The sequence below is a fragment of the Varroa destructor genome, unplaced genomic scaffold, assembly GCF_002443255.2.
Source record: "Varroa destructor unplaced genomic scaffold, Vdes_3.0 BEIS01000003.1, whole genome shotgun sequence".
Lineage (NCBI taxonomy): Eukaryota > Metazoa > Arthropoda > Arachnida > Mesostigmata > Varroidae > Varroa > Varroa destructor.
This window is the reverse complement of record NW_019211456.1, coordinates 54977379-55002135: the sequence shown is the minus strand read 5'-3', so window position 1 is coordinate 55002135 and position 24757 is coordinate 54977379. Positions and strand designations below refer to the sequence as shown.

The 24757-nt window shown below is 37.9% G+C and overlaps 2 protein-coding genes across 3 annotated transcripts in view; one reads left to right on the top strand and one right to left on the bottom strand.

Annotated features, from left to right (window-relative positions):
- LOC111246534 (putative cytochrome P450 49a1) overlaps positions 1–3956 on the top strand; it is a 32191-nt gene extending 28235 nt beyond the window's left edge. The window contains exons 6-7 of one of the 2 annotated variants that reach the window (XM_086985626.1): positions 1074–1140; positions 2914–3956. In XM_086985626.1, the coding sequence (XP_086841752.1) occupies positions 1074–1140; positions 2914–3024 (178 nt within the window). In that variant the 3' untranslated portion in view covers positions 3025–3956. Of the gene's footprint in view, positions 1–866; positions 1141–2913 lie in introns of both variants that reach the window. The other variant, XM_022796295.2, reaches the window with a different exon arrangement.
- Positions 1007–17745, bottom strand: LOC111246535 (uncharacterized). Its single transcript, XM_086985627.1, has 7 exons — positions 17141–17745; positions 8363–8413; positions 7866–8135; positions 6398–7061; positions 5566–5764; positions 5089–5201; positions 1007–1119 (listed from the first exon to the last, which is right to left on the bottom strand). Exons 1-3 carry the CDS (start codon positions 17599–17601, stop codon positions 7931–7933), a joined length of 717 nt encoding a protein of 238 aa, XP_086841753.1. The 5' UTR covers positions 17602–17745; the 3' UTR covers positions 1007–1119; positions 5089–5201; positions 5566–5764; positions 6398–7061; positions 7866–7930.
- Positions 17746–24757: the final 7012 nt, after the last annotated feature.

The following is a 24757-nucleotide window of genomic DNA, read 5'->3' as shown; positions in this document are numbered from 1 at the left end:
TGTCCCTACCATAGCCAGTAACGTCAATGGACGTGAGCTTTATGCTGCGTGTGATATTGTCTTCCTGCACGCGGCATCTCATCACTCATTTCTATACCCACCCACGGAAAACTTCAAAAATAAATACAGCGGAGTCGGCGGTCATGCTCGCGGGTGAATCGAGGATAAATTAGTCAAAACGGACACACTCACTCAAGAGTTCATAGCTAAAAAGAACTAAAACTCTGCTTGTATGAGCTTGTTACTGGGGGCGAAAGAGAAATCCTTTGCCCCGGACAGACCGAACACGCTACAAAGTGATCTTGGTGTATTATCAACTCTGTACTTTATATGGCTTTAACGGCCCGCGTACCTCCAGCGGCCTTGATCTAAAAGAGCCTCGAAATTGTTCCATCGACTTAGCGGTCCAAATACTGGGCGTAAACTAGAAACATCGATTCATTTAGAAAACAACGATTCAAAATAAACTTGAAAAGATAAAAGGAAGTCGGGAAATATCCATTTATTGACTAGAAAGTGGAGTAGTGTTAATATGATTAAGTTAATTTTCCGAATGATAAAAAGCAGTAGCACTGAGAGTCAGCAGGAAAACCATAGGTTGACTTGGTAGAATATTTCAAATGAATGCTGTTAACCGTAAGAGTGATAGAACGATTTAGGTAATCATATGTCAATCAGATACATCCGCATAAACTATTTGTTAACATGTGAATGTACCGTTTTAATAGGATATCTATGAATACTATGAGTTCCTAGATGTATGTTCCGCTGCCTCAAAAGGGTATTAATTGATGCAGAAAAAGGATTGTGTCGTAATTTATTGATAAAATCAACCGTGACATTACTTGGTTAATCCAATATTACAGCTTATTTCCGTCGATTACTGGGGTTTACCGTAAGTTTGACAAGGATGTTACCATGTCAGGATATTGTATTCCCAAAGGGACTGTGGTGTTCGCAAACTTTTATATCACTGGTCGCAATTCATCACACTTTGTTGATCCTGAGCATTTCCGGCCAGAACGCTGGATGAATAAGACCGACAGCCACGCTTACGCCTCTCTTCCCTTCAGCTTTGGGCCTCGTATGTGCCTTGGACGGAGAGTTGCTGAACTTGAGCTGTGGACGTTAATGATCAAGGTTAGTGCTAAGTAATAAACAAATTTTTATTTGTACTGACTATGACCCTTTCACTATTCTCAAGTAATAAGTAATTTATTTCAAGTTTTGATTAGTAATCATTACGCAAGTCTATTTCATACTCTTCCTGTTCTATTTAGAGCCATGCATAAACTCATAGATGCTGCTGCGTTTAAATCAAGTAATCCTAGAGCTCATTCTATCCGACTCGAAAGCAAACTCCAGGATCGCTCAGAATGTGGTTATGGCAATGAGGTTCAGCATATGGCTAGAACCTATAAAAGATTTTTTAAATGCTTTACCACGAATTCAAGTTTTATTTGGTATGGAAGTTTCGCATAATGTAATCGTTAGGCCAACTCTACTTGCCAAATATAATTCCAATCTATGTATGTACGTTTTCGAGGTGACCCGAACGGTATATAGGGGTAAGAGAAGCTACATGGAACAGGGGCTAGATAAGCGATTCAGTTCCTTTCTAGCAAGTAAGCATTGATTTAAAATTTTCGTATTATTAAAATTTTAGAAGTTTTGAGGTGAACCCGAATCAGAAACTTCGCACAATTCGCGTTATTGGATATTTCTTTTAACCAAACTTCAAGAGTGGGTGACACATGAGACATCTGTTTTTTTGCATTTTGTCGAATTTTTATTGATCGATAAACACGCAAACTAATTATCTCGTTTTTTTTTTAATAGTTTTGCGTATTTTTAAAGGCATTACATTGAGTTACGACACACCATTGCCCTGAGGGCCATAAGGTATCATAGTCCTCATTCTCACATTTTGTTGACGCAAATAGCAGTACATGTGGTTTATTTTTAAGAAATTTCGGCAATTATATTGCAATGTAAATGTATATACTATAGTTGTTATCATTCGGACAACATTGTTCACATTTACGCTACGTTGGTTACAGTTTTGATTATAGATCATTATGGGTAATTATTTAAACGAAAACTATGTATAACCACGATATTTGTATATATTTCAATGTAGTCAAATTGACTTTGGACAATCCTTTGCACATTGGGATTGTTCCTTATCCATACTAAAACAAAATGCAACTCGTGAATGCGTCAGTATTTAAACTAGCTGAATACTGGTTCGCACACATGGGAGAACTCCGTGCGAGCCTACGGTCTATAAACCATTTTTCAAAATCTGAACAACTTCTTAATGGAAAAATTATTCAAATCTCATCAGCATGTCGAAATTGTTTTGTGAGATTTCGTAAACTTTCGTATTTCAACCTTCTACAGCAGCAAAATAAATAAGTTACCATGTAAATGGCAGAAAATGATAGTTAGTGGCAACGCATGCTTCCAATGAACAAAATACCTAAGCCTTTAAAAAATTTCAACTAGTGTCTTATTGACGCCATTTCGAACGACCAATACAAAGAAAATCAACCAAAATAACTTTAAACTCTTTTCGCGTTTGCTATAATTCATGCGATCAAATGTAGCAGACGAGCTGAATCTGACAAAATACGATTTAGTAAAGTGATTAAGGTAAAATTATGTAGTACAAGTAACAAGTTACACCTATAGAAAGCTATTAAGGTGCCAAAAATGTGAAAGAACTTTATGTATCTATCTATAAATTATGGTATTAGTAACGAGATAGGCAAGCAGTCAATTTAAGTACACGTTTAGTCGTTCCCGTTTTTACTGGCAGCCATCTGCTCATTTTAAAATGCATTATAGTTGTTATTATCATTACTATAAAATATATTTGTGTATCTTTTCGTCCGGTTAATTTTTTTTTAGTTGATGCTTAATTTTCGGCTGGAATATAAAGGGCCTCCCCTTGACTTCAGAGGAAAACTCGTCAACACACCGGATCGAGACTTGAACATTATCTTCAATCCAAGGAACTGAGTTGCCGCTATAGTAGTACTAAATAAATAGCACTCCAATCATGAAAACCCGATGCTTTTAGCTAGATGAACAATACTCATTTTAAAATTAAGTACCTAATGTAGCAACAAAAAATTGCATTAATAGTTTAAAAGCAGACAAGGTCTTTAATTTTTAAAGGGAATTCATGATCAACAGGCTTGCAATGGCCACTCTTGCTGCAATTTAATACAAAAGCTGTACAAGGAAAACATGAGAGCTGTGCAATACAAACGCACTTCCATTCAAGAGACTGTGGAAGAACTGTGAATTGTTAAGTACCTTAGTAGCTCAGGCGTACAGCCAAGTATTTTAGATTTTCGCTCTTAACTAAGGCCCTTAGGTAATAAGTTGAAATGGCACGAAAGGGCCTTGATCGAAACTGTGCAATAAAGACCGCATCTTTTATTAAAAAAAAAAAACGTTAGCCAAGGATTATAGGTATTTAACGAAGAATACTCAACCAGTAGAAAATTGTATGAGAATCAAGAACTCGCCTACGCTTGCTTAGGCTAGGGATCTAGTATGCATAACGACGATTGCGTTTTAAAATGGGTTAGCTGCTGATGTAAATCATGGACGAGCCTTCAAATACAGATCCTGCGCGCTTGAAGATAGGGTACAACTGACGTGGCCATCTATCATTCAGGTGAGACGATTTTAAGACTGATCGCTGACAAAAGATATATGAGAATGTCCTTTACCTTTGGACAACTATATTATCTAAAACGAACGCGGCCGATTTACCGAAATAAACTTTATTTATATGCGTGGATATGTTTATTAAAAGGTACATTAAAAACAACTGCGTCTGAGTTGTAAAATCCAGTAGAACAGAGAAACCTTCAAAATGCGCATTGTATATTTACATAGATATAATAAATGTGCTTTAACGATAGTTTTTGGAACGATAATTCCGAGTCTTTTATTTTGACTTTAGTACTATTAATCAGTCCTGTAATCCAATGTGAGACCTTAACGAGTTTGAGTTCATAAACCTCATATTATATAAAATGCGTTCTGTTATTCAAGTGCAGCCTTCAGCACTCAAGTCTAGTGTATAAGAGAAGGCGTATTGGTGTTAACGTCCTCACGAGTATGCGATTCAGCGAATGTCTGTTTGTGTCAATGACTGAGAAAAAAAATACCCCAAATTCTTTAAGTTAAGGTAAGCACTTCTAGTTTCAGACAGGAACAAACAATTGTATTAATAAAATAAAATTTAAATTACTTCCAAAGGGTATTGTCTTTATACTACCTATCTTAGTCTATATCTTGTAAATAGATTGCATGCGATCAGTTTAAGTAGCATTTCTTTCTGTAGATATCTATTGGTCAGGTGTTAAGATTTATTTAGAAAAAGTTTAAGCGAAGGCAAACGTAGAAAATGTATATATATTAAAATTACATGGGGGTCTAATTCAGAGAAGAGTACAATAGATACGGACAAGAAAGCTAGTTTGATTCTAATGTAGGGTTGATTAGTAGAACCAAGGCAGGAAATATTTTGTCCAAAAGGTCTTCACGACGAGAAAAGTAGAGTAGGACGTTCTGTCGGTACAACATATTCGAGCAAAACCTAAAGCGGCGCGCATAAGAACTTAAATTTCGGCTGCCAAGAAGTCACCTAATATTTTCCAAGGTATTTTGAAGTAATCGGCTTCAGTGTTGAACAAGTTCGGTAAATGCATAGAATGGGATATTACTCCAGTCTGCACAGTAAAATATCATATGTTGTAAAAGTTTTCTCAAAAGGGATGTACAACCCAATTAACAGAAGAAATATAATAATGACGACAATTTGACAAGTTCGATTCGAGTACGAGAAATAAAAATACAAAAAGACTAGCAAGCCTAGACCACTTTCGTGTATTCTTGAAGTCCCAGCTATAACTATATAATCACTTAAAAATTCCTGGAAAATATGACATAAAGTAGTCGACTAACTAACTTATTATATGTAACATTATTTGGAAGTGGGAGGTACTAGGGTAAGTTTCACTCGAAACACTCGGAAACGTGCATAGGTATTAGGTTTGAACATACGTATTAAGGCAAGGAATGACCTTGCTTCGTCTGTTAGGTTCTGTCCGTAATGCAACTGGAGCATACAAGTTTTTCTTGACTGTCTTGTTCTTCCCAAGCCCTTGTCAGCGACCCTTTAAGTCAATAAAAATCATATTTTTTTCTATTTTGTAACTTTAAAAGTCTAAGCTAATGCGTATCGTTATCTATTTATTCCTCTGCTTTATGACGACCACAAAAGTGTTAAAAGCTAAAAAGATGGCACACCTCGCTGCGTTCTTCACTCGGTCTAAGAAACAACCAGGTTCCTCATTTTTGAATAAATCCTATAGATTCAAGATATCTTCTAATAGTCCTACAATTGCCGTTCAGCTTATCGCCGACTCACGAGTTGTTTTCCGGCCGCTATTCTTTAAAACTGCTTTTAGGTGGTCCGCTTCGATATCGAACGCCCGACCTATGTATCCTATTTTGATGTCTCTAAACTTCCTCAATCACCTCTGAGCAGTCCTTTCAAATACAGAGTCCGTCCCGTATAGGCATAAATATTCCAGGCTGCTTTGGCAGCTGTCCGATATTCGCGAAAGGCGAAATAGAGCACGTGGCGTAAACGTGATTTACTTTCACGGAGAACATCTGCTTTGGAAGCCGAGCTCGAGGCAAAACTCCATTCACTGCACAACGAAATTCACAGCACCTTCCAACAATTTATAAAAATCAACAAACAGAAGAGGTAAAAGAGAAAAGAATTATTTATAATAAAAGCATCAGTACAAACAATATACAGGTTCATAATAATGTATAATAATAGTAGTAATCCTAATAATAATATACAGTACCTAATATAACAGAAGGCACGGAATAGTTTATAGGCTGAATCTTTAAAATAATCTGCGTCCAAACTTATAATTGCTTTAATAAGCAAAGCTTATTTCACCAAACATTGGGATCTTAACACAACTAAGCTAGATATGGAAATGGAAGCACAACTTCCAAGGCACCTTTAGCTATACTTAAGAAGAGTTTAATAGTTTTACTGCTGTCACTAAAGACAGTGATTTAGACAACACGGTAGGCTCAAATTGTTTACACTCGCCCTGAACCAACACTAGGAGCAGTAATCTTTGTAGCTTTTGATTGTAGTACCCACTGCGTGTCGATATACAATAATATAACTTTTATTCTTTATAATTTTTCTGCATCCGCTGAGATTTTGTTGCGTTCTGACGGCGTTAATACTTGCGAGCATTCCCAGACTTAACCGAAAATACATAGTCAATATTCTTTTTTCTTGGCTGGCTTCGAACCTTATTCCACTGATTCTACATACCATTATGCAATCACACATCAACGCCGTGTTTTCCTAAGGGTTCAGGCTTGCGGCCACATAATGACTCATTCAGCTACGCAATCCCCATGTCCACAATATTGACAAACCAACAATCGGCGAATAGAAACCGGCGAAAAACGGACAGATTAAAAAACACTAGAAGCTTCTTCGGATTCACGTTTCTCACGTAGAATACATGCAATACTCGATAAACTTCACGTAGTACTTCAAACTAATTGCAAATATCGTGCAAGCGTTTTTCTTTCTACTTCCTTGAGCGTTAGTCTTTCGAGACCATTTAAGGCAAGTGTCACGACTTATGTTTTTATAGACGTCCTACATATCTTGATAAGTATAGGTCCTGATCGTTCCTCGATTTGGCTTTGACAGTTCCGCGAACAATGGCTTTGACAAGAACTAAAATGGCTAGATTTTTTTATTCGTTTACCTACTCATATTTTTTCCTCCGTTGGATGGACAACCTGTCAGCTGCGAGTTACGTTAAAGCACTGGAGATATATACGTATTTTAATTTAGTCCTGCGCACACGGGGCCTGCTACAAGGCTGTTTCTCTTTCAGAACTTTCCGGCTGCCGTTTTTTACAGGTTTATATTCAGCCCAATTTTCTCCCTATAGCTTATCGAGGCTTGCTGCACCCAGAATCTGGAAGTTTAATAGATATCGCGATCTTTAGCAATTGTAGACTGCGCGAGCTCTCGAAAGCCTACTGCTAACTTTGGTGGGTCTCATAAGAGAAAAAAGAATCCCATAAGATTTACATTGTCTATCTTGATCGTTTATATGAAAAGCTCTGAATCGGCAACACCAAAACAAGAGTTCAATGATATCGTTCGGTACTTTCGTTGTGGCCAGTGTAGTATCAATCTTTTGTCTACAAGCAGAATTGAACGCTCAACGGAAGTCTACGGAAATGGTGCAGACATACCTCTGGGGTCCTGGCAGCACACGTCGGATGTAACCTAGAAGTTGTAACTGCGTACTCTGTACCGCTACTATGTAAGTACGGAACCTGTACTATTCATTTGGAATATTAAACGATCGGTGATTGTTATGAATCGGCAAATAAACACTGTTGAACAACAACAATTCAGCTTCGCACTGCTTTGCCACGAAATTGGTAATGAAAGGTTTCCCTTATTGCTCGAGACCGTTCAGAAGGAGAGTGTCGCGCCATTCCGACCGCATGCTACTAGCACGAAAACAGGAGTTGAATAAGATTGTCCAACATGGAGTATATTTAAAAGAACTTTCATTATGTCTCGCATACCATCTGCTTTAAAGGTTTTGTTAGATATCAGTTGTTAAATGACAATCACAGCCCCCTCTGTATTGTTTCACCAAACCACCGCTTGTTGCTTCTCGTCAAATAAGCAAAACGCTGCGCGTATATAAATGTGAACATTTGTCAGAAGCGCAGTTGCCAATTAAACAGGATCAGTTACCTACATTTTACGAGGCCATTCCACAGCGGCTTCGATTGCATTATTGTTGGATTCTTCATCTTTTTGACGCTACGATGTGTACGTTTTTGGACACCAGTATTCCAACCGGGCTGATGTTGGTCGTAAATTAGGTGCCACTTCTATGAAGGTAGCATTGTGCTTTCCGCACGATAAACCCCCAATGAAGCCGAGGCTGATCCGTCTGTGATCGAATATGAGCAAATGAAAACACCATGGCTTCGGAAAGGCTCTTCGCATAACGGCCCAGGCCAGGCTACCGCGGAGAGAAAAAAAAGAAACACGCTTTTTCTGTTTGTTTTCGAAATAAATATTCTAGGTCACTTTTTAAACACCATTATATAGTAGTAGTTGCTTTTCTCATTATGCATAGTTCGAAGGATACATGTAATAATCCACACACTAATTGTTGGATAATTTATCGTCTTAATATGTCCTATTGTGTTTCACAATACGGTAGACTACTACGCGTGTATGCTATACAGGTAGGATGAACCCGACGTGGTTTTTTCGTGATCCTCACGTACAGCATACCTGAAACACAAAACAAAGTTGCTTTAATCAAAGAATATTTTCTCATCTTTGAACTGCGCTGTTTTAATAAGTAGCATTTTTCTATATAAAGTTACGTTAAATAACGTAAAATCTTAACTAAACGTTCTTGAACGTTTGAAGACTTGAACTTGCCAGTACAACACTATAAGCACCTAAGACAATTATTAAAGCTAAGCTGCATTTCGCCTACGAGCTTGTATCGTGCAATTTTCGCTCGACTCTCTTGTATAGAGAAACTTCTACTGCCAGAAGCATTGACGGGGAACATTAGGTATTGCTTAGGGAGCAAACGCTGACGCCAAAGCCAAGTAATAAACAAATTCAGGCTATTCAGGCACATTTTGGTGAACCTGGTGAGGCTGAGTGCGAATCATGTTGAATGTCGGCCCTGAGTAGCCTGGGCCCAAACCTTCCAATGTCACACAGCGCTGAGCAATGCTTATGAGCATGTTTCACGGAATTTACACAAATGCGAAACGCAATTTTTTCCTAAATTTGTGAAAAGTAAATGGAACGTTTTTCCTCCCCCACCTGTCAACAGACCATGGGCAGTATTTTCTGTAAGCATAGCAATTAATACAGGAATACAGAGAAGTCTATAAACTGCTCACAACAATTTTTACGCAGTCACCCTTTCTTACGCTTCACGAACTTTAGCTAAGATATTTTCATGACTACATAAATGACACGTGGCCTTATTAATTCAAGTTGAGTCAGATTTACGATATTACAGATTAAATTGCTTAAATTCTCAAAAGCCCTATGAAAGAAATACGTATGACACACACTGTTTTACAACACAAAATACGAAACATATCACAAATTAATGGCGAGCGTTGAGGCCTCTTCGCCAAACAGAAAAAATTTATCCACAGGCGCGCTTTGCATCATCTTTTGCTTGCAGGTTTCCGCGTATATATATACTACACATATATTTTTAGAATATATTTTACTAAACTTGATTCTGATAAATGCTATAGTAAACGATTGTTATCTACCAATGCCTTTGTAATAAAACATTGACCCTTGGCTCTCAAGATATTTGCACGAGGAAGCTCAACTTTATAAAATTGTCACGATTGCACGCCATGCTATATTGAAACTGAACATGATTACCGAGGTTCTATGGACGGCTCTGATGTACAAAAACAAATAATTTTCGAGGCCTTTGCGTATATTTGAGCCACTCTATTCAAGGCATTCCATTAACTACAGGAGATTGGTCTTTGCATGACATTCCCCTGACCTAATGCAATAAGAAAAAATCATTTGTCATATATTTACTCTGCTGTAAATGATTGGCGGCCAATTCCCTATGTAGACCGAAAGGCGCCTATCTACGAACATTTTAAGGCTGGTCCCCGCTTGATGGCGTTGCCTATCCATTCTAATTTATTTTGCACATCTCTCCAATTATTTTATGCGCGTATAACGATAAATGGGCCAAAGTAAAGATACAGAGGAAAAAATGAACGTTTCTAAAGTGGTTGTTCAGGGTAGTTTTTGACTGCTGATTCAACGGTTGAACTCTATTCACAGCTCGTTCTCGTCAAGAACCGATCGTCATAAGTCGACAAACGCCTTCTTACCGCTTGCGTAATGATAAAACAGTGCGTGCCTCGTGTTTTTCACCTTTTACAAAGTATCCACCTACTCCGTTAACTTCCTTGCTTTAACTAAACAACGAAAGGAGCACGAAAAGGGTAAAGCTATTAAACACACTTGAGAAGGTACATAGCCAGTAAAACCCAAAAGCTGTTCTAACATACAAACAACATTCACTCATGATGGCACAGTAGAATAATATTGGTTCATTATCAACCAAAGAATATAGCGGCAAACCTTTCCGCTATTAAATATACTGTAAAGGACTAACTAACGCAGCAGATTTTGTTGGAGAAATTGATGCGTAGAATCCGCCGAGAAGGCAGATTCTCTAAGAGAGGTAAGTAAGAGGCGTTTCGTGAGTTTCTGCTATTAATACGCTAAATACATGGTAAGCATTCCGACAAATTTAGCTTAAACATAATTTGTGATATAATACAAAATTAGTTCAGATTTAGGAATCGAGTGCATCATTCTTTGTTAAGTACGATTTTTATTAGTAATAGTAGGCAAATTATAGAATTTAAGCTCTTTTGGGTATCAGTTTCTAATAATTAATTTCGAAATCATGCCATAATCGTCTGAAACATAAAAATGAAATGAAGGCACTGTTGAGAGCTACTGAGGTAGGGTAACGTAGTTGTGTGGTACTACGTTGGTGTGGTCCAAGTTCGAATTTAGGGGTCTCATGAAATCCCTAGCGGCGGTGCCGGACTTAAAACTCAAAATATTTAGTTGTAGGCACTCCGGAGACACTAATGCTATTTGTACTAAAAGTATTATTTTTTTGTAGGTTGTTGCGAGCATCGCGACATCAGACACGATATTGTGGGCGAAACTTAATAGGGAGATCGTCTGCTTGCTGTGAATCTGCGTTTGCGTGCATTAAAAAGTACCCAGATCAAACCTAAGGTCACCTCTAATATAGGCCCTGGTATATTCATAACAACCATTTACAACTATGTTAGCGTGTTCTCAAATAGCGTTAAACATCAATATAACTCAAAATAAAGCATCTTCAAAACGAATGAACGCGGTTACTAGTGAAGAAATCTGCTCCAGCATTTAGGATATGTAATTTGTCGAATGAACAGTTGTAAAAATACGGCAACGTCCACTGTAAAGTACTGTGAGGCCACTACTTTTGCTGTTCTGTGAGCATTCCTTCAGTCAATAAATGGGTGCCGCAGCTTTCCGTTTTGCCATGAGAGTTAGCTCCGGTGTTATACGCGGACCGAGATTGGAATCCATTAGGTAAAAATGTTAGCAATTTTGCAAGCCAAACTCGCCACTACACCCACCAATTGAAAAATAAAGATTGTAAGCTACAAGCGCTGGCCATCTACGACAAAAAATATCTGTAGAAGAAACTGTACGATAAGGATCTAGCACGACTGGAAAGGTGAAAGCACCAGTTTTTCTCAGGACCAAATTAAGAGAATTTGAGTTCAAGGAGCTTTGATAACTATTTCATTCGTGTGAGACATAGTAATCACTTCAATCAGTTAAGCACTGCGAATAATTTTTACCTTTGAAACCGATTCGATAATAGTGGTAAAGTAGTACCCTATATGAACGCTTATTTTAGATCCCAAAGAGTAAGCTGTTATTATCTTACATCGCGATACATACTGAAGAAGCCGCTGTGTAGGTGCATTTTGCTTCCGAAAAATTAACAAATAACATAGTACTATTAGGTTTAGCGGGCGTTTATTTCTGTTCAGCTCGAATATCTAAAAAATGACAATATTAGTGGAATAACAGATAACGCATATAAAATAGTTGCCCAAATATGCTTTTGTAATAGTTTATATAGAAATGACACCAGTTCTAAACTGTTTCTACTAATTCTGCCAGAATGGCTTTGCCTTTAGCAATGCTGTTCATTATGTATGAAGCAATGAACGACTGGACCATCGATCTATAACCATCCACATTTTACCTCCATTTCTAAGTATAAGTGGATATATTACCGGACTTATAAATGATGAGTTCCATCTCGGAAAGTCTACAGTGTCAATTTAGCTCGAGGGAGACGACTGTCTGTAAGAAGACTGCCCATTACTTCAAGCATACAAAAAACCGTATATATGATTGTGGAAAACGCCAAAAGTGAGGACACCAAGTCTCGTATATTCGAAATCCCTGAAAGAACACTTTTAAAGTATACATTGCCCACCACCATACTTCAGAACGCCCCATTATATCTCAGCCTGCCTTCTTGAAAGGAATTATACTACGGAGAACCGACTTATTTGTCTTATACATGCTGCCTTTCGTCGAAAGGCTTTGGAAGCAATACACAGCGTCAGAATAAACAGAAAATTGCAGTTTCTAAGATTGTATGAAAAACGCGATCTCGGTTCTGAGTTTTTATAAACACCGGATCAGTAATGAACACGAATTGGAAGGATATGGCTAAATGAGCGAACCGCCGTTTGCATAGTGAGTAGACACGCAATCCATGGGTTTTGAAACATTTTTTTGCAGAATAAAATAAGAGGCGGGCATGAATTTGTCTTTTCACTCAGATACTCCAGAATGGAAAAATAAAGCGAGTTTCTATTCTTACATTACGTTAATCCGCAGATTTACCTTGCACTAGATAGAAAAAACAGCTTCACCCAATTGTCCCTTCACCAACCGCCTACATAACTGGATCCGTTTTGAGTATTTTCAAATCATGTTTCTGAGCAACCCAGCAACAAATTTATCAATCACTTCCTTATCTCAATGTTTAATTTATGTCATGCATTGTTCGATACACACTGTCCTTCACATTGGCCCACAGCTTCAAAATGCGTCACAAAGTTATACTCTAAGTTAAAAGCGCAACCTCGTATCAAAACAGTTCGACGGGCGTCCATATGTTGATGACCTGTGCATGGTCTTCCCGGCCTTACTTTGTCTGAGAATTTCCTGGTCGATCGTCTCAGTATTACCTTCGTCAGCAAGAAGTATCAGTCTCAAGCGACACCTTCAGAGTACAGCTTAGCTCATTATTTGTTTCGAGAATAGATTTGTACAAGAAACAAACGCTGTTACAAACTTTCCACCATTGCAAACCACAAATGCTGCTATGTTTGCCGCGTGATAAATTGAAAAGGCGGGTGATAGGGACAGAACGGAATACAGACATTTTGCCTTCCCTATAGCTATAGCACTTACACATATATTAACACCACAAAGCTATAACAATATTATAGGAATTGGAAAAATGGTATTAAGGTGCCTCTGTTACAAGTGTGTTACGTGTGCTTTTTATTGTAAGAATTACTCCTGCTACCTTAGCAGGTGTGTAATAAAGAGATCATACTGTCTAAAGACTACTGGCTCATTACATATTATAAATAAGTTTGAGTGTTTGCCTAAGAAACTTAGAGATACATGATAACTGGTCTAGGTTCAAATCCAGTCGATCTTTCGAGATCATTTGTATAGAACCCTACTCTGATAGGTGGTTCTTAAAGCAACGATGAAACAGCGTAACCAAGGTCCGTTCATAAAGAAAATCAGGCTAAAAAGAAATAGCTATGAAAAGCTTTTTCGGGTCCAAAGTCAATTAAGGATTTGGACAGTTGTCTTATTTGTAGATGATCCGGCTCTATGCGAAAAAAACATCTACAATAAGTACTTGAAATATTAAAACAGTATGACAAATGGAATTTTATACACGCGTTAAAAACATTTACCCTTAATTTCAGAATTGGGAATAGACTTCTTCGAGCAGATGAGCTAAAGTTGCAGTCATTTAAAGGTCCTTTTGCTACTCAATAACGTGGCTCTCGGCAACCCCGTAGCTTAGCGGGTTCTATGGTAATCCTTTAAAATATAAAACACCTTATTTGTTTTCCCTCTACACTACTTTCGATTTTTTCGGTGTCAAGACAGCTAAAATTAGTTCCTACGATGTGGATTTCATGTAAAATTAAGTACACTAGAGGGGTTTTTAGGAACTGGACAGAATGAAAATAGCTTTTTTAACTTGAAAGTGTGGCGGTACCGGGGAGGGTAGGGCAATGTCTCACAACCTGCGAAAACTACACATGGGGAAGGATCCAATCCTGTGAAACGCGACCAGGAGTTTATTAAGCATTTATTTCTCAGAAATATTTAGTTAGCGCTAGACGGCGCTATGGGTCTTTAGCAGTGTATAACACCGTAAGCATCTCCCTGTCTTAATGATCTTAAATACCAAGCCTTCTTTTATTTTTAGTGGTGACTGTAAAATCACGATTTATTGGCTAAAAAACCGAAAGTAGCATTCTTTTACTAGTTGCCACGTAGGCATCGCCGATACATCACATTAACTGTAAGTCTCCATAAACGGTATAACTATTACCTCACCGACTTTTTAGGGCAGTTTATTAGTCTTAAAGGAAAAACCATTTGATTGGAGCGGAGCCGAGCTATTTGGGGACCATTCTTGGCTACGACCATATGAAATTACAGCGTTTTAGAGCCTACTTTTTTTAGCTATAAATCCGACAGATGGCTGATTAGTTCTTCTTTCAACCGGAACAACACAGAGCATACTAAACCCAATAAAATTATAAAAATACTAAGGTATGTCAGAGTCCACCAAGGCATGCTTTGTTGACTACCTGTTCAGCCTGCTGCCAGCTCGGCCAAGGACCTAGGCTAGGTCATACCGTCTTCAAGAGCAGCTCAAACCAAGTAGAATTTGCGGAAAAAAGTATGACTCCCCGTTTAGTTCAAGCAGCAACAATGCTGGTCCAGGGTGGAAAAGTTAAATCCCACAGGGGAGCGTGTGAGCGCAACAACATCGATAGAGAAACGTTGAGCGTCCCCAACTCAGCACTTGGAGGAGAGAAACCTTTCGACGAACTTATTGCAACCAGGCCATACACGATTAGTCCAATCGCTTCCCTGCGTAAGAAGTTGTGCTTTCCTGACAGAAATTATAACAAGGTACACTCAAAATCTAGTTTTTGCGGTAATCCAGCCTCAAAGTATGTTATCTCATTAGAAAGGCTCCATTAATAACGAGTCTTTACTATGGCGTTTCGAAAAAGTTGAATCGTTAGGGTCACAATGCCTCCTTGACTCATACATTGCATCAGTGTATCGAGCGCCAATCCAGAGTTCCAAGATAGAATGTGATGGACACAATGTGCGACAACTAGACTTTGCTTTGCATTTTATCTGCACTTGTGCGTTAAGTTACCGAATTTATCAAGGGTGTTTTTCAATTATAAGGGAAAATTTGTTTGCAGAAGTGGTTTGATTCTCACCGAATCTTCGGAAAGAGACATTTTTGAGAGAGGGAGACGAAGACAAAAGACTTTTGAGAAATTATGAAAATCGTTCTTCTGTTTGCTAACCGAAGTCGTGTTACTCTTCACATATCGACGCATGACTTGTTAGAAAACGCGTCAAAAATCATTCACCTCTCTTATAAAAAATAAAAACAAGCAGCGTTGGATTTAGCAATATAGTCAATTACTGACCAACACACAAAATTGCACGTTACCAGCCGCAAGAGTGGGTCATGTCCGCAAGGACCACAGTGGGAAAACATTGGAAAACGTCGCAATATTGTAATATCTAATACAAGCTAGCACGTTTACAGTCGCTCATGTGCCAAGGCAACACGAGGTCAGGTCATCTAAGTTAAAAGGTTCTAACCATAAAGCTAGGTGATAATATTACAAGCGAAAATAGTGACCTAAATTTTTAGTGTAACATGGATGCTTAAGTCTAAAGTGGGTGTTACGAAAATACTAAGATTTCTTATACATAGATTTGATTACCGAAGTAGTGTCTCTGTTTAGAGATATATTTTGAATTAAAGAAAAAGCACATTCGGGAATAAAATGATTTTGATATTGTCTCGTTTTTTTCTTTGTTTCCAAATTATATAATGCAAACACAAATATTTTTAAGCAGATCAATATGGCAATTATAACAGATAAAAAGGGCGCTTGTGCAGTCTACAAGGTTTGCGCATGGGGGTGCACATGGAAGAGAAAATAAATCATATTAAACTTGGTCATTATTTATGCCTATAATATGCTTTAAAATAGTCTCACGATAATTCATTAAATTCAGAGAAACTATCAATTCTTTCTAAGCCTTTGAGCCATATAACTCCACAAGGCAAAATTATATGAGCAGTGAAAGAGGCAGTCTTTCAAGTCAAAGATAGACAGACAATGCTGAGCTTTCGAGAATGGGCCATGATTACGTTAAGAGGAGCCGATATGTCATTTACTGCCAAGCTATAGCTATCAGGAATCATAATTTTTTTCTTAGAAGTCCGCGTGATGAATATTGTGAAGTCGAATTTTGAAAGGTCTATTACCACTAGAATGAACAATAATAATGTGCGCACCGTTTTTTTTTACTTCACCGTACTGAAGCCTTCACAATTTATAATCTATCGTCGTAATTATCCTAATCCATCTGCCCAAACTATATGCCTGTGTCAAAAAATTCACCGAAATTTCTCTTATACTGAGTACCAGTGCACAGTCTACGGTGTATTTTGATGACCACTAACAGGTTATAACGAGATCAAGAATATCATCCCGAGTTTTTAGCTTAACATGTGTACATTTCTGTTAGACTGATCGCAGTGGCCCGTACAGTCCCGCCCCACTCTTGTCCATATAGCCCTGGAGGTAGACTCAATTTAATTACTTACTATGAAATGAAATTTACACTCTAGTTTAAAGAATAGATTTTGGGAGAAGGCGAAACTTTGATAAAAAAAAAAACTAACTGTTTACATTTCTATAGTTTAACAAACGCCAAATAAAACCTATTTTCCCCAAATAGTCTCCAAGTTTTAGAAATTGATTCAAAATAATTCTCTACCTTAACTTGCATAGTGTGCGTATATTTAAAAGTAGCTGCGAGATTGATAGCACCAAATTTTAAGAATAAAGTTTCCTTAATAAAAACCAAGTGGCCTATGTTGCCTCTACATCTTCTGCACAGAGAAGTGCGTAGTGCACCGCAAATAACTTTTAAATTGAAGCTGCATACACCGTTACTGGCATTTCAAGACATGAAACACTTTATTTACGGTAGACATAGTTTACCTACTCCACTATAGAACTTATGAAATTTACGTACCGTTTATAGCGATCAAACATTGCCATCAATCGATAGTCAAACTGTAACACGACTGAAATGAATTTGATGATCGTCCCAAAGTATGTCACAAGCGTTCTTTTTTGATTAATAAATGATCCTAAAATCGAAAGGGCATCTTGGTCTTTGTTAAAGTAAACAAGCCTTGACAGTATCCAAAGTTCATCATAACTCAGGTTTTTCCGTTCTAAGAGAATATTTTGCGCAGTCGAATGACAGCATCTGATAATCTTCGTACCCACGCAAGCCATGTCATATACGATAGAGATTTGAAGACACGGTGTAATGAGCATCATCCGGGCGGTACGACTGGACGAGCGAAATTGGAGAATAATTATTAAAGCCCGATAAACAAGTGAGAATATCTTTATGTACATGATAAGCAATAACGTATTAAAAGCGCGATTGAAACAAGAGGTAGTATCACGAATGTTATTCTTCATGCTGATGGTATTAGATAACTGGATGCTCCTAATACAGGCCTCTAGGTCGACAAGTTGGCCATAAACTATACTTGGTCCCAGCAAGAATAACAAAAAAACATTGTATTGCAGTTGCCAAACATACAGATTGCACCAGTTTCCAATTTTGTCAAACACCTTTAGGGTACCCGTGAGAAGCACCGGCGGTGACACTTGAGGTAGAGTACGACTGTCTTTATTACCAATTGCACTTTCAATGTCGAGATAAACCCAGAAAAGCCAACAAAATATCCATACAGAAAATCGCCTCACATCCACATATCGCACATTAAAATAGTTCGCATGTAGAAGTTTCTTCAGTAGTTCCTGTCGCAGCCAGAATATCCTTACAGCTTCACTAAACATAGCATAGCTCACAACAACATACAAGACTTGAAAGATGTCGTTAGTACTGGCATGATTCGGAAACGCGTGGTACGTTCGAATAGCTTTACCAATGCAGGAAAGTATGAGCATCGTGATCCCAAATAATCGTATTAAGAGTAACACAACAGCTCTGGGGTGTAGGTCCATTAAGAAGTCTGTAAAAGAGCCAGAGAAGGTCAGGTCTACTCCACATAGAAGGCAGTGCGCCTTTACAAACTTGAAACAGAGTTTTTGGATAAGCGAGGGATTCCTTCGCTTGTCTAAACGGAACAGCTTAGTTGTACGGCTGTGCCTTTCAGTATTCATAGCTACTTTTTATCATGTATCTTAGTAGATAAGCTCTTGATAACAAACAGTGTAAAAGTTCACACTATCTCTGATACACGCGTGTAAATGGGCGTGTGAATCTGATAGGCACAAGTAGTACATGCGGACTGTATTGAAATGTTTATGATGTATGCGATGCGTGCCAAGCAGTGTCCCATACGATCAATAATCAATATGAATGACGTTCATAAAACATACCGCTATGCACCCCGGAAACTGGTTGCTGTTTTGCATTTAAATTATGTGGAGCTAAGCGCTTCATAACGACATATGGGCACGAGGGATTGAATTCAGCAAAACCTGAAGCGACTTAATCGGGAACGAGGTATTTGTGAAGTAGGAATCCGGTCACCTTAAGGTTACTACTGGATATTGCCCATTCCAAATTTCTAACTCGAAATATTAGCTGCAAAAGTTCTTCTGTAAATAATTACATCGTGTTATCATATTAGCCAAAGAAGTATGACAGACCATTATGGCAGTGTTACGAACAAATTGTCTATATGTTCGTGAGCCGTTTCGTGGCTATAAGATTAAGACGGTGCTGTTCATTTAGCTATGATTAACCGGTACTGATTTATTGCTGAAGAAAAAAGCTATATAGGCATGTGTTTGCCTCAGTGGCATAATTCTATTCACGCGCCATTGGCATGGTCATTTGAATAACCTTGGCTTTTTTATAATCGCTAACTTTGTGATTAATGTATCCGAAATCACTTTATAATTTTCAATACTTGGATGATGACAATAAGTTTTACCTGTAGTAATACATTTTAGGGATAAGCATTCATGAGTTTGCCATTCATTTTGAGAAGTATTTTTCGGTCTATATTGGAATAGTGCTCTTGTAAAATTCAAATATTCTGCTCCTAAAACCGAGGAGGGACACTATGATGACTTAGCAGAGTCGAGGACCTTTTTTGAATATCTTGCATGGCGCACGTCTTGCGGCTGGTTTTGAAAGCTCGAGTTATGCCATTCAGAATCATTTGCCCGTACCGCTCTATGAGTGCTTCAAGTATAGGTAACATAACATGTTTTGCACAGCTACAAACTTATCAGTAGTTTTACTAAATGGATAACAGCCTAACTTCTTTGATGTCGTATTTGATACTAGGGAAGAGCACTCACAGCGACGCTTATATTCAACAGTTTAAGCAGTTGCTCAATGTTGTCTCTTTATGCGTGTCTATACAGTGTGTTATAAAATTCAAACCAATAAACTCGCCATTCCATATTCACCTGTTTTCTTAAATTACCTCTCAATAAAATTGATTTGAATGATAAATGTAATGATAAAAAAACCGACTTACTGTCGCTTTTTTTTGCGTTAGAAAATACTTTCCAACGACGTTCGTTCTGATTCAAAGAGGGTTAGGACTGCATGTGTACCGCACACACCCTTAGGATTGGTACAGTGGTTAAAAAAATTAGGCTTATATTCTTCTATTATACCTATAGAGCACCACTGCATAGCTAGTGGTAGCATAACAGAAGACGATTTTCGGCGGAAAACCTGTTTGATCCCTTCCTACTTTCAGCATAATACAGTCTATTTTGTTACTTCCGATTGGAGTTGGCAAAAAACGCCTTAATATCCTTCTAAAAAAATGCGTAGCGGAATACTGTAGAAATTTAAAAAGTTTTAACTCAAAACGATACGAGCGTAGCTAATATTCAAAAGAAAAACTATGTGAACTTAGGTAAACTATGTAACCTAATACTCAACATTTGTGTGTACAGATGATTCCTTGCAGTTGAGAGTACTAAATGTGCAATTTCCTTTATTTGCTAATATAAACTAGGATTCAAACTGAATAAATAAATAGCATGTTCTAAGGATATTCATTTATAAAGAGAATAACCTACGACCTTTTTTCTTTACGTGTGTCCAATTAGGTAATCCAACCCATGGGCTTCTTCATCTCGAATTTCGTGGTTTGTATCACGGACTCAAGAAGATTGTTTCATATCAAAAGTTATGTACCAAAAGCTAGGGTTGTTTTATTATCTTTCGAGCCATAGCAAAAAGTCAAAGCCATTTCTTAGTATTTCTACTAGCCTATTTCGCCCCATTTATTTTGCGTCGGTAAGTAAACAAGGACTAAAAATGGACTGTCGAGTGGCGATGATTGACCGCTCCAGATTTGAATCGCGTTTGTTTTTCGTAAAATTTCACTATTAAAGTCAATTACGGTGGCTTTCAGCGAGAATTTCACTGATGCTCTAGGTCAAGAAATTCGAGCAGACTGGCTCACTCGCCCACGAATCGAACGAATATGTTTGCAGTGAGCAGCTGTTTGACGCGTGCTCGACAACTGGAACTGTCGAGAAGCAGTGTGCAACGTATTTTCAAGCACGAGTTGCATCTTTATATTTATAAGGTATAGCTGATTCAACTATAAAGTATTCAGAGCCAGCATAAGCAGTGTCTGCTTGCTGATCACGTGTTGACGCGCAGTGCAAGTGGTACCGACTTACTTGATCACATCATTTTCTCTGATGAGGCTCATATTTAGCTGGATATGTTTGTGAATAAAGAAATTTTTTTGAAATTCGGCGCTCACAATACCTAAGGGTGAATACCCACTAACCAGCTCGCTCATAAAAGATGAGCGTGTGATGCGGCTTGAGGAGTGAAGGTGTCACTGGTGGCTTCTTCGAAAACGACGATGGAATGGCAATGATACGCGACATGTTGCACACTCTTTTATGTCTCGAAATTGAGACGCTGAATAACAAAAACTCGTATAGACACTGTTACCATGAATTCCTGCGTGCGTAGAATTCATACACTGCTTTGAAGTGCTGGCTTTAAGCTACGATTACTTTGCAAGTAATCTAAAATGCTTTTGTCAGTTTAAACGGCATGCCTGTAGGTATGGATATGACTTCTTTAACAGGTGAATACGACACATTCAGTTTCGCAAGGATCTGAAAAGCTTGTGCAGTAGTTTCAGGACTATGTGCAGGATCTCAAAAAAAGCCCCGTTAATAGTCGCCATAAGCCCGCTAGAATTTATGGCCTTTTGGTGCATCTACAAAAATTTTCTGAGCAAAAGCATAATGGCTCAAAGAAAAAAATTCGCCTATCATCAAAGGAGATTTAGGTGGCTTGAAATAATGGAAACTAAAGTACTTTTCAAAAAAGTGACAGCAAACCAACACTATTCAGTCCCACTTATGCTTAAATTTTACACATATATTGGGAAGATATGAAAGCTTGAAAAGAAAAAAAGTAGAATGGGGACACATGTAGTACTTAACTCAGCACATAGTGCCATGTAGGAATATAGACGCGAACTTCTGGATGTCAGTCAGCTTATCTGGGTGACACAACTGCAAATGCTTTGTGGTGCGCGAGTTACAATAACTATTAATAAAACTGTAGTTAGGTGCAGAAGTTATTTCAGTTGTAAATTCAACTATATCCTGAGCAAGTATTAAAACATTGTTTTTCTCGAGCCGTTTTAGAGACATGCTCTCCAACGCGCGTTCATAAAACGAACGTAGCGTGGTGTTTTTGAAAAGCTCTGTTCATCATGGTCTCGAGAGACACCAAACGAAAACTCTTGAAACCTTAGTTAATGGTGTTATAAAAAGAGCCGTTACACATTTAGGCGATTTTTTTTTAGACCTCCAATTTTAGCTCATTGCTGCCCTCAGAAAAAATTAGTGACTACCAGGTATGATCAACAACAAACGTACAGAAATTGATACACTTTAACAATCCATAACCACGCTTAATGTCTAGGTACGTTAACTCGGACTCGAAGTGGATACGTAAAATAGGGAAGCAGCTGAGCTTTGTTGGGATTAGGAATGAGCCTACACGTACTTCGAGTTGAGAGGTAGAAAACTGAATTTCATAGATTCGTTTCCTTATTTGCTTATTGCGAGGGTTTTTATTTAAAAATTCAGAGATTATCGCCCACTGTTAGGCCTTTGGGAACAAACACCGCACAAGGTGAAAAAAAATCGCTAATTGCGGCAGAATCCAAAAACACGCCATGCAAACTCTCGTTTAAAACTGCGCTTGCCTCATTTTATCTCAAAGTAGTATAGTGTAGTCTTAAAGCACTTTTCACCCACTTAAACATCACCTGTGTTCAATATCAAATAAGCATGAACCAACAAGCACATGTAGGTGTAATAAAGGTTGAACTCGCTACGCAAATCATTACTTTGGTGTCATTTTGCTCAGAAAATTCCTATGCATGTTAGTACTGCGTAATTTCTTATAGCTTAAGTATTCTTATTTATAATTTATACCTAATATAATTTTTACTACTGTTCATTTCTGATAATGAGCATTGCACAGTATCCCACATAAAGCCATACTGCGACGAACATCGTTTGCGATCTCCATTGATAAATCAATGATTGTCACTCAGTATAAACTCATGCATCTTGACCTGTCTCAGTCAATAATCGAATAAACCTTATAGCTAAATTGTATCAAGGAGCATCAAACGGTAAGCTGTCTATCAAAATTTCCCACGTATCTGGGACACCTACATGTATCGTCGGGCTCGTAATATCCTAGCTTTCTGCAGAGTCTATGGTTCGAATTTATAAGGTGTTTTTCGGGGCCAAGGTCCGCAGCAGAATTCGTTTCAAACTGTGTGTCCAATATAGTGGCCTCGCTTGCTTCAGTTCTTCTCTTATCACACTTCGTTCTCAAAAGTTTTCATACGCACAGAAGCAAACGATGTTATCCGATATTTCTCGTACATCTTCTTGAAATATTCTTTTTTAATTCTTAGAATATATTTACAGAAAGGTACCTTATGTTCATAAAGGCTATTTCTCACGCTTCATAAGCCAATGAGTGACGAAATCAAACATAATTGTTAGCAAAGAGTTTCTTGTATAGGTGCATGACGGATTATACGGGTCAAGTATGCTTTCGAGAAAAAAGACAAACACCGCTTTCAATGTTTCGAGTTGGGTCTATTTTTTTTGTAAATAGATGGATTAAAATGTATACCCATGTTTAAAAATTTAAAGAACTATTACTGCGCTTGAATTGCACGTGTTAGCAGCGTTGCCTAGTCAACTATACATTCCAGTTTTAGGTTACAAGGTGTCACCAAAATATATGTTCAGAGGTTACAATTAAAGAACTAACTTATGAGCTGATATCAATAACAAGTCCAAATTGTGAATTGTTAAGTGGTATTATATAATCTGCAAGTCCAAGAAATGAGAATGAGTTTTTAATACAATAGAACCCCATCTATTGCCTTAATATTTGCTTTTGTTTGAGCGCCCTCAGGTGTTGCTCCTTAATGTGGCATCTTATGTACCTCACCGGTTTCTGGCTTTTTTTCACAGCTCGCCGTAGCCGGTATCCCCAGCTGCGTTAGAGGTCTACATACCCTTAACATATGACTAAATCTTGTCGTAAAACACTTTTAAAAATCCAATTTATTCCGCCGCGAGGATAATCGTAAAACAAACCGACATTTTCGAGCCATCGCCATCAAGATGACATGTTTTCTCGCGCGCCACCAAAGGTTTAGACCTAAATCAAATTAAGACTGCATTGGGGTACCCTATATGTACACCAAGATAGCCCTTTTACCCCAACTGAGTAGGCATCTTTATTCGAGAACGCATAACCTTATGCTCTCATTACGAGTCAAGTTAATAAGCCTACAATGCTTTCCCATTGTGAGTTAAAAAAAAAGGGACTTTAAATAATAAATATTCAGGAGTTAGATGTTGTATATCACATAGATTTCATCATTTTAAGATCATTTTAAGCGTGAGTCGCCCACCGTCGGTGGCGACTAAGCACCATACTGATATGCTTTATAGTGGAGAGACTGCTGGATTTATGGGTTGTTACAAAAGTTGTTTCATTCGCTTAAGGTTTGGCCACCTTATTTGAGGAGACATATAAGTGGTTTTGGACGTGCGGTGCCTTTGAACAACTGAAGTAAATAAAGTTAACTGAGCTAGTTTATTGCCTTAAGATCACCTATACCTATCTATGGAAAACTATAGCGTGTTGTATATGTTTTGCGTGTTGTGCTCAAAATGCTACGTCTATTAAATTAGGGGGTTAAAAATTCGATTATTGCTAACTCATTATACTCAAACGATAATGCTCAGTTAGTGACCTGAGGTGACAGACGGTAGCTAAATGCCAAGAGAGGTTTGCTCAGAAATATATATGTATATATATATGAAGAGAGTTCCTTTTCGTATGTATGCACACTTTTTGAATTAATATTTCTCGTTAATATGATAAGAAAATAGTTGTCGTGGCTAATTTACGCAGCTTTGTTTACAAATTAGCTTACAAAATAGATATTGCTTGCTGAAAGCCGCTAAGTTGTCTGCTCCCGTTCAAGCATAAATACGAGTCGGCTGCTCATCCATCTTTTATTTACGAAAAAAAAAAATTATTTATTTC

Excerpts from the sequence above, each read along its gene's own strand:
- LOC111246535 (XM_086985627.1), bottom strand. The coding sequence starts at position 17,601 with ATGAAGAATAACATTCGTGATACTACCTCTTGTTTCAATCGCGCTTTT. Across the intron at positions 8,414-17,140 it reads ATGTTTGATCGCTATAAACG|GTATGCTGTACGTGAGGATC; the intron begins GTACGTAAATTT and ends TTTGTGTTTCAG. Across the intron at positions 8,136-8,362 it reads ACGTCGGGTTCATCCTACCT|CCTGGCCTGGGCCGTTATGC; the intron begins GTATAGCATACA and ends TCTCCGCGGTAG.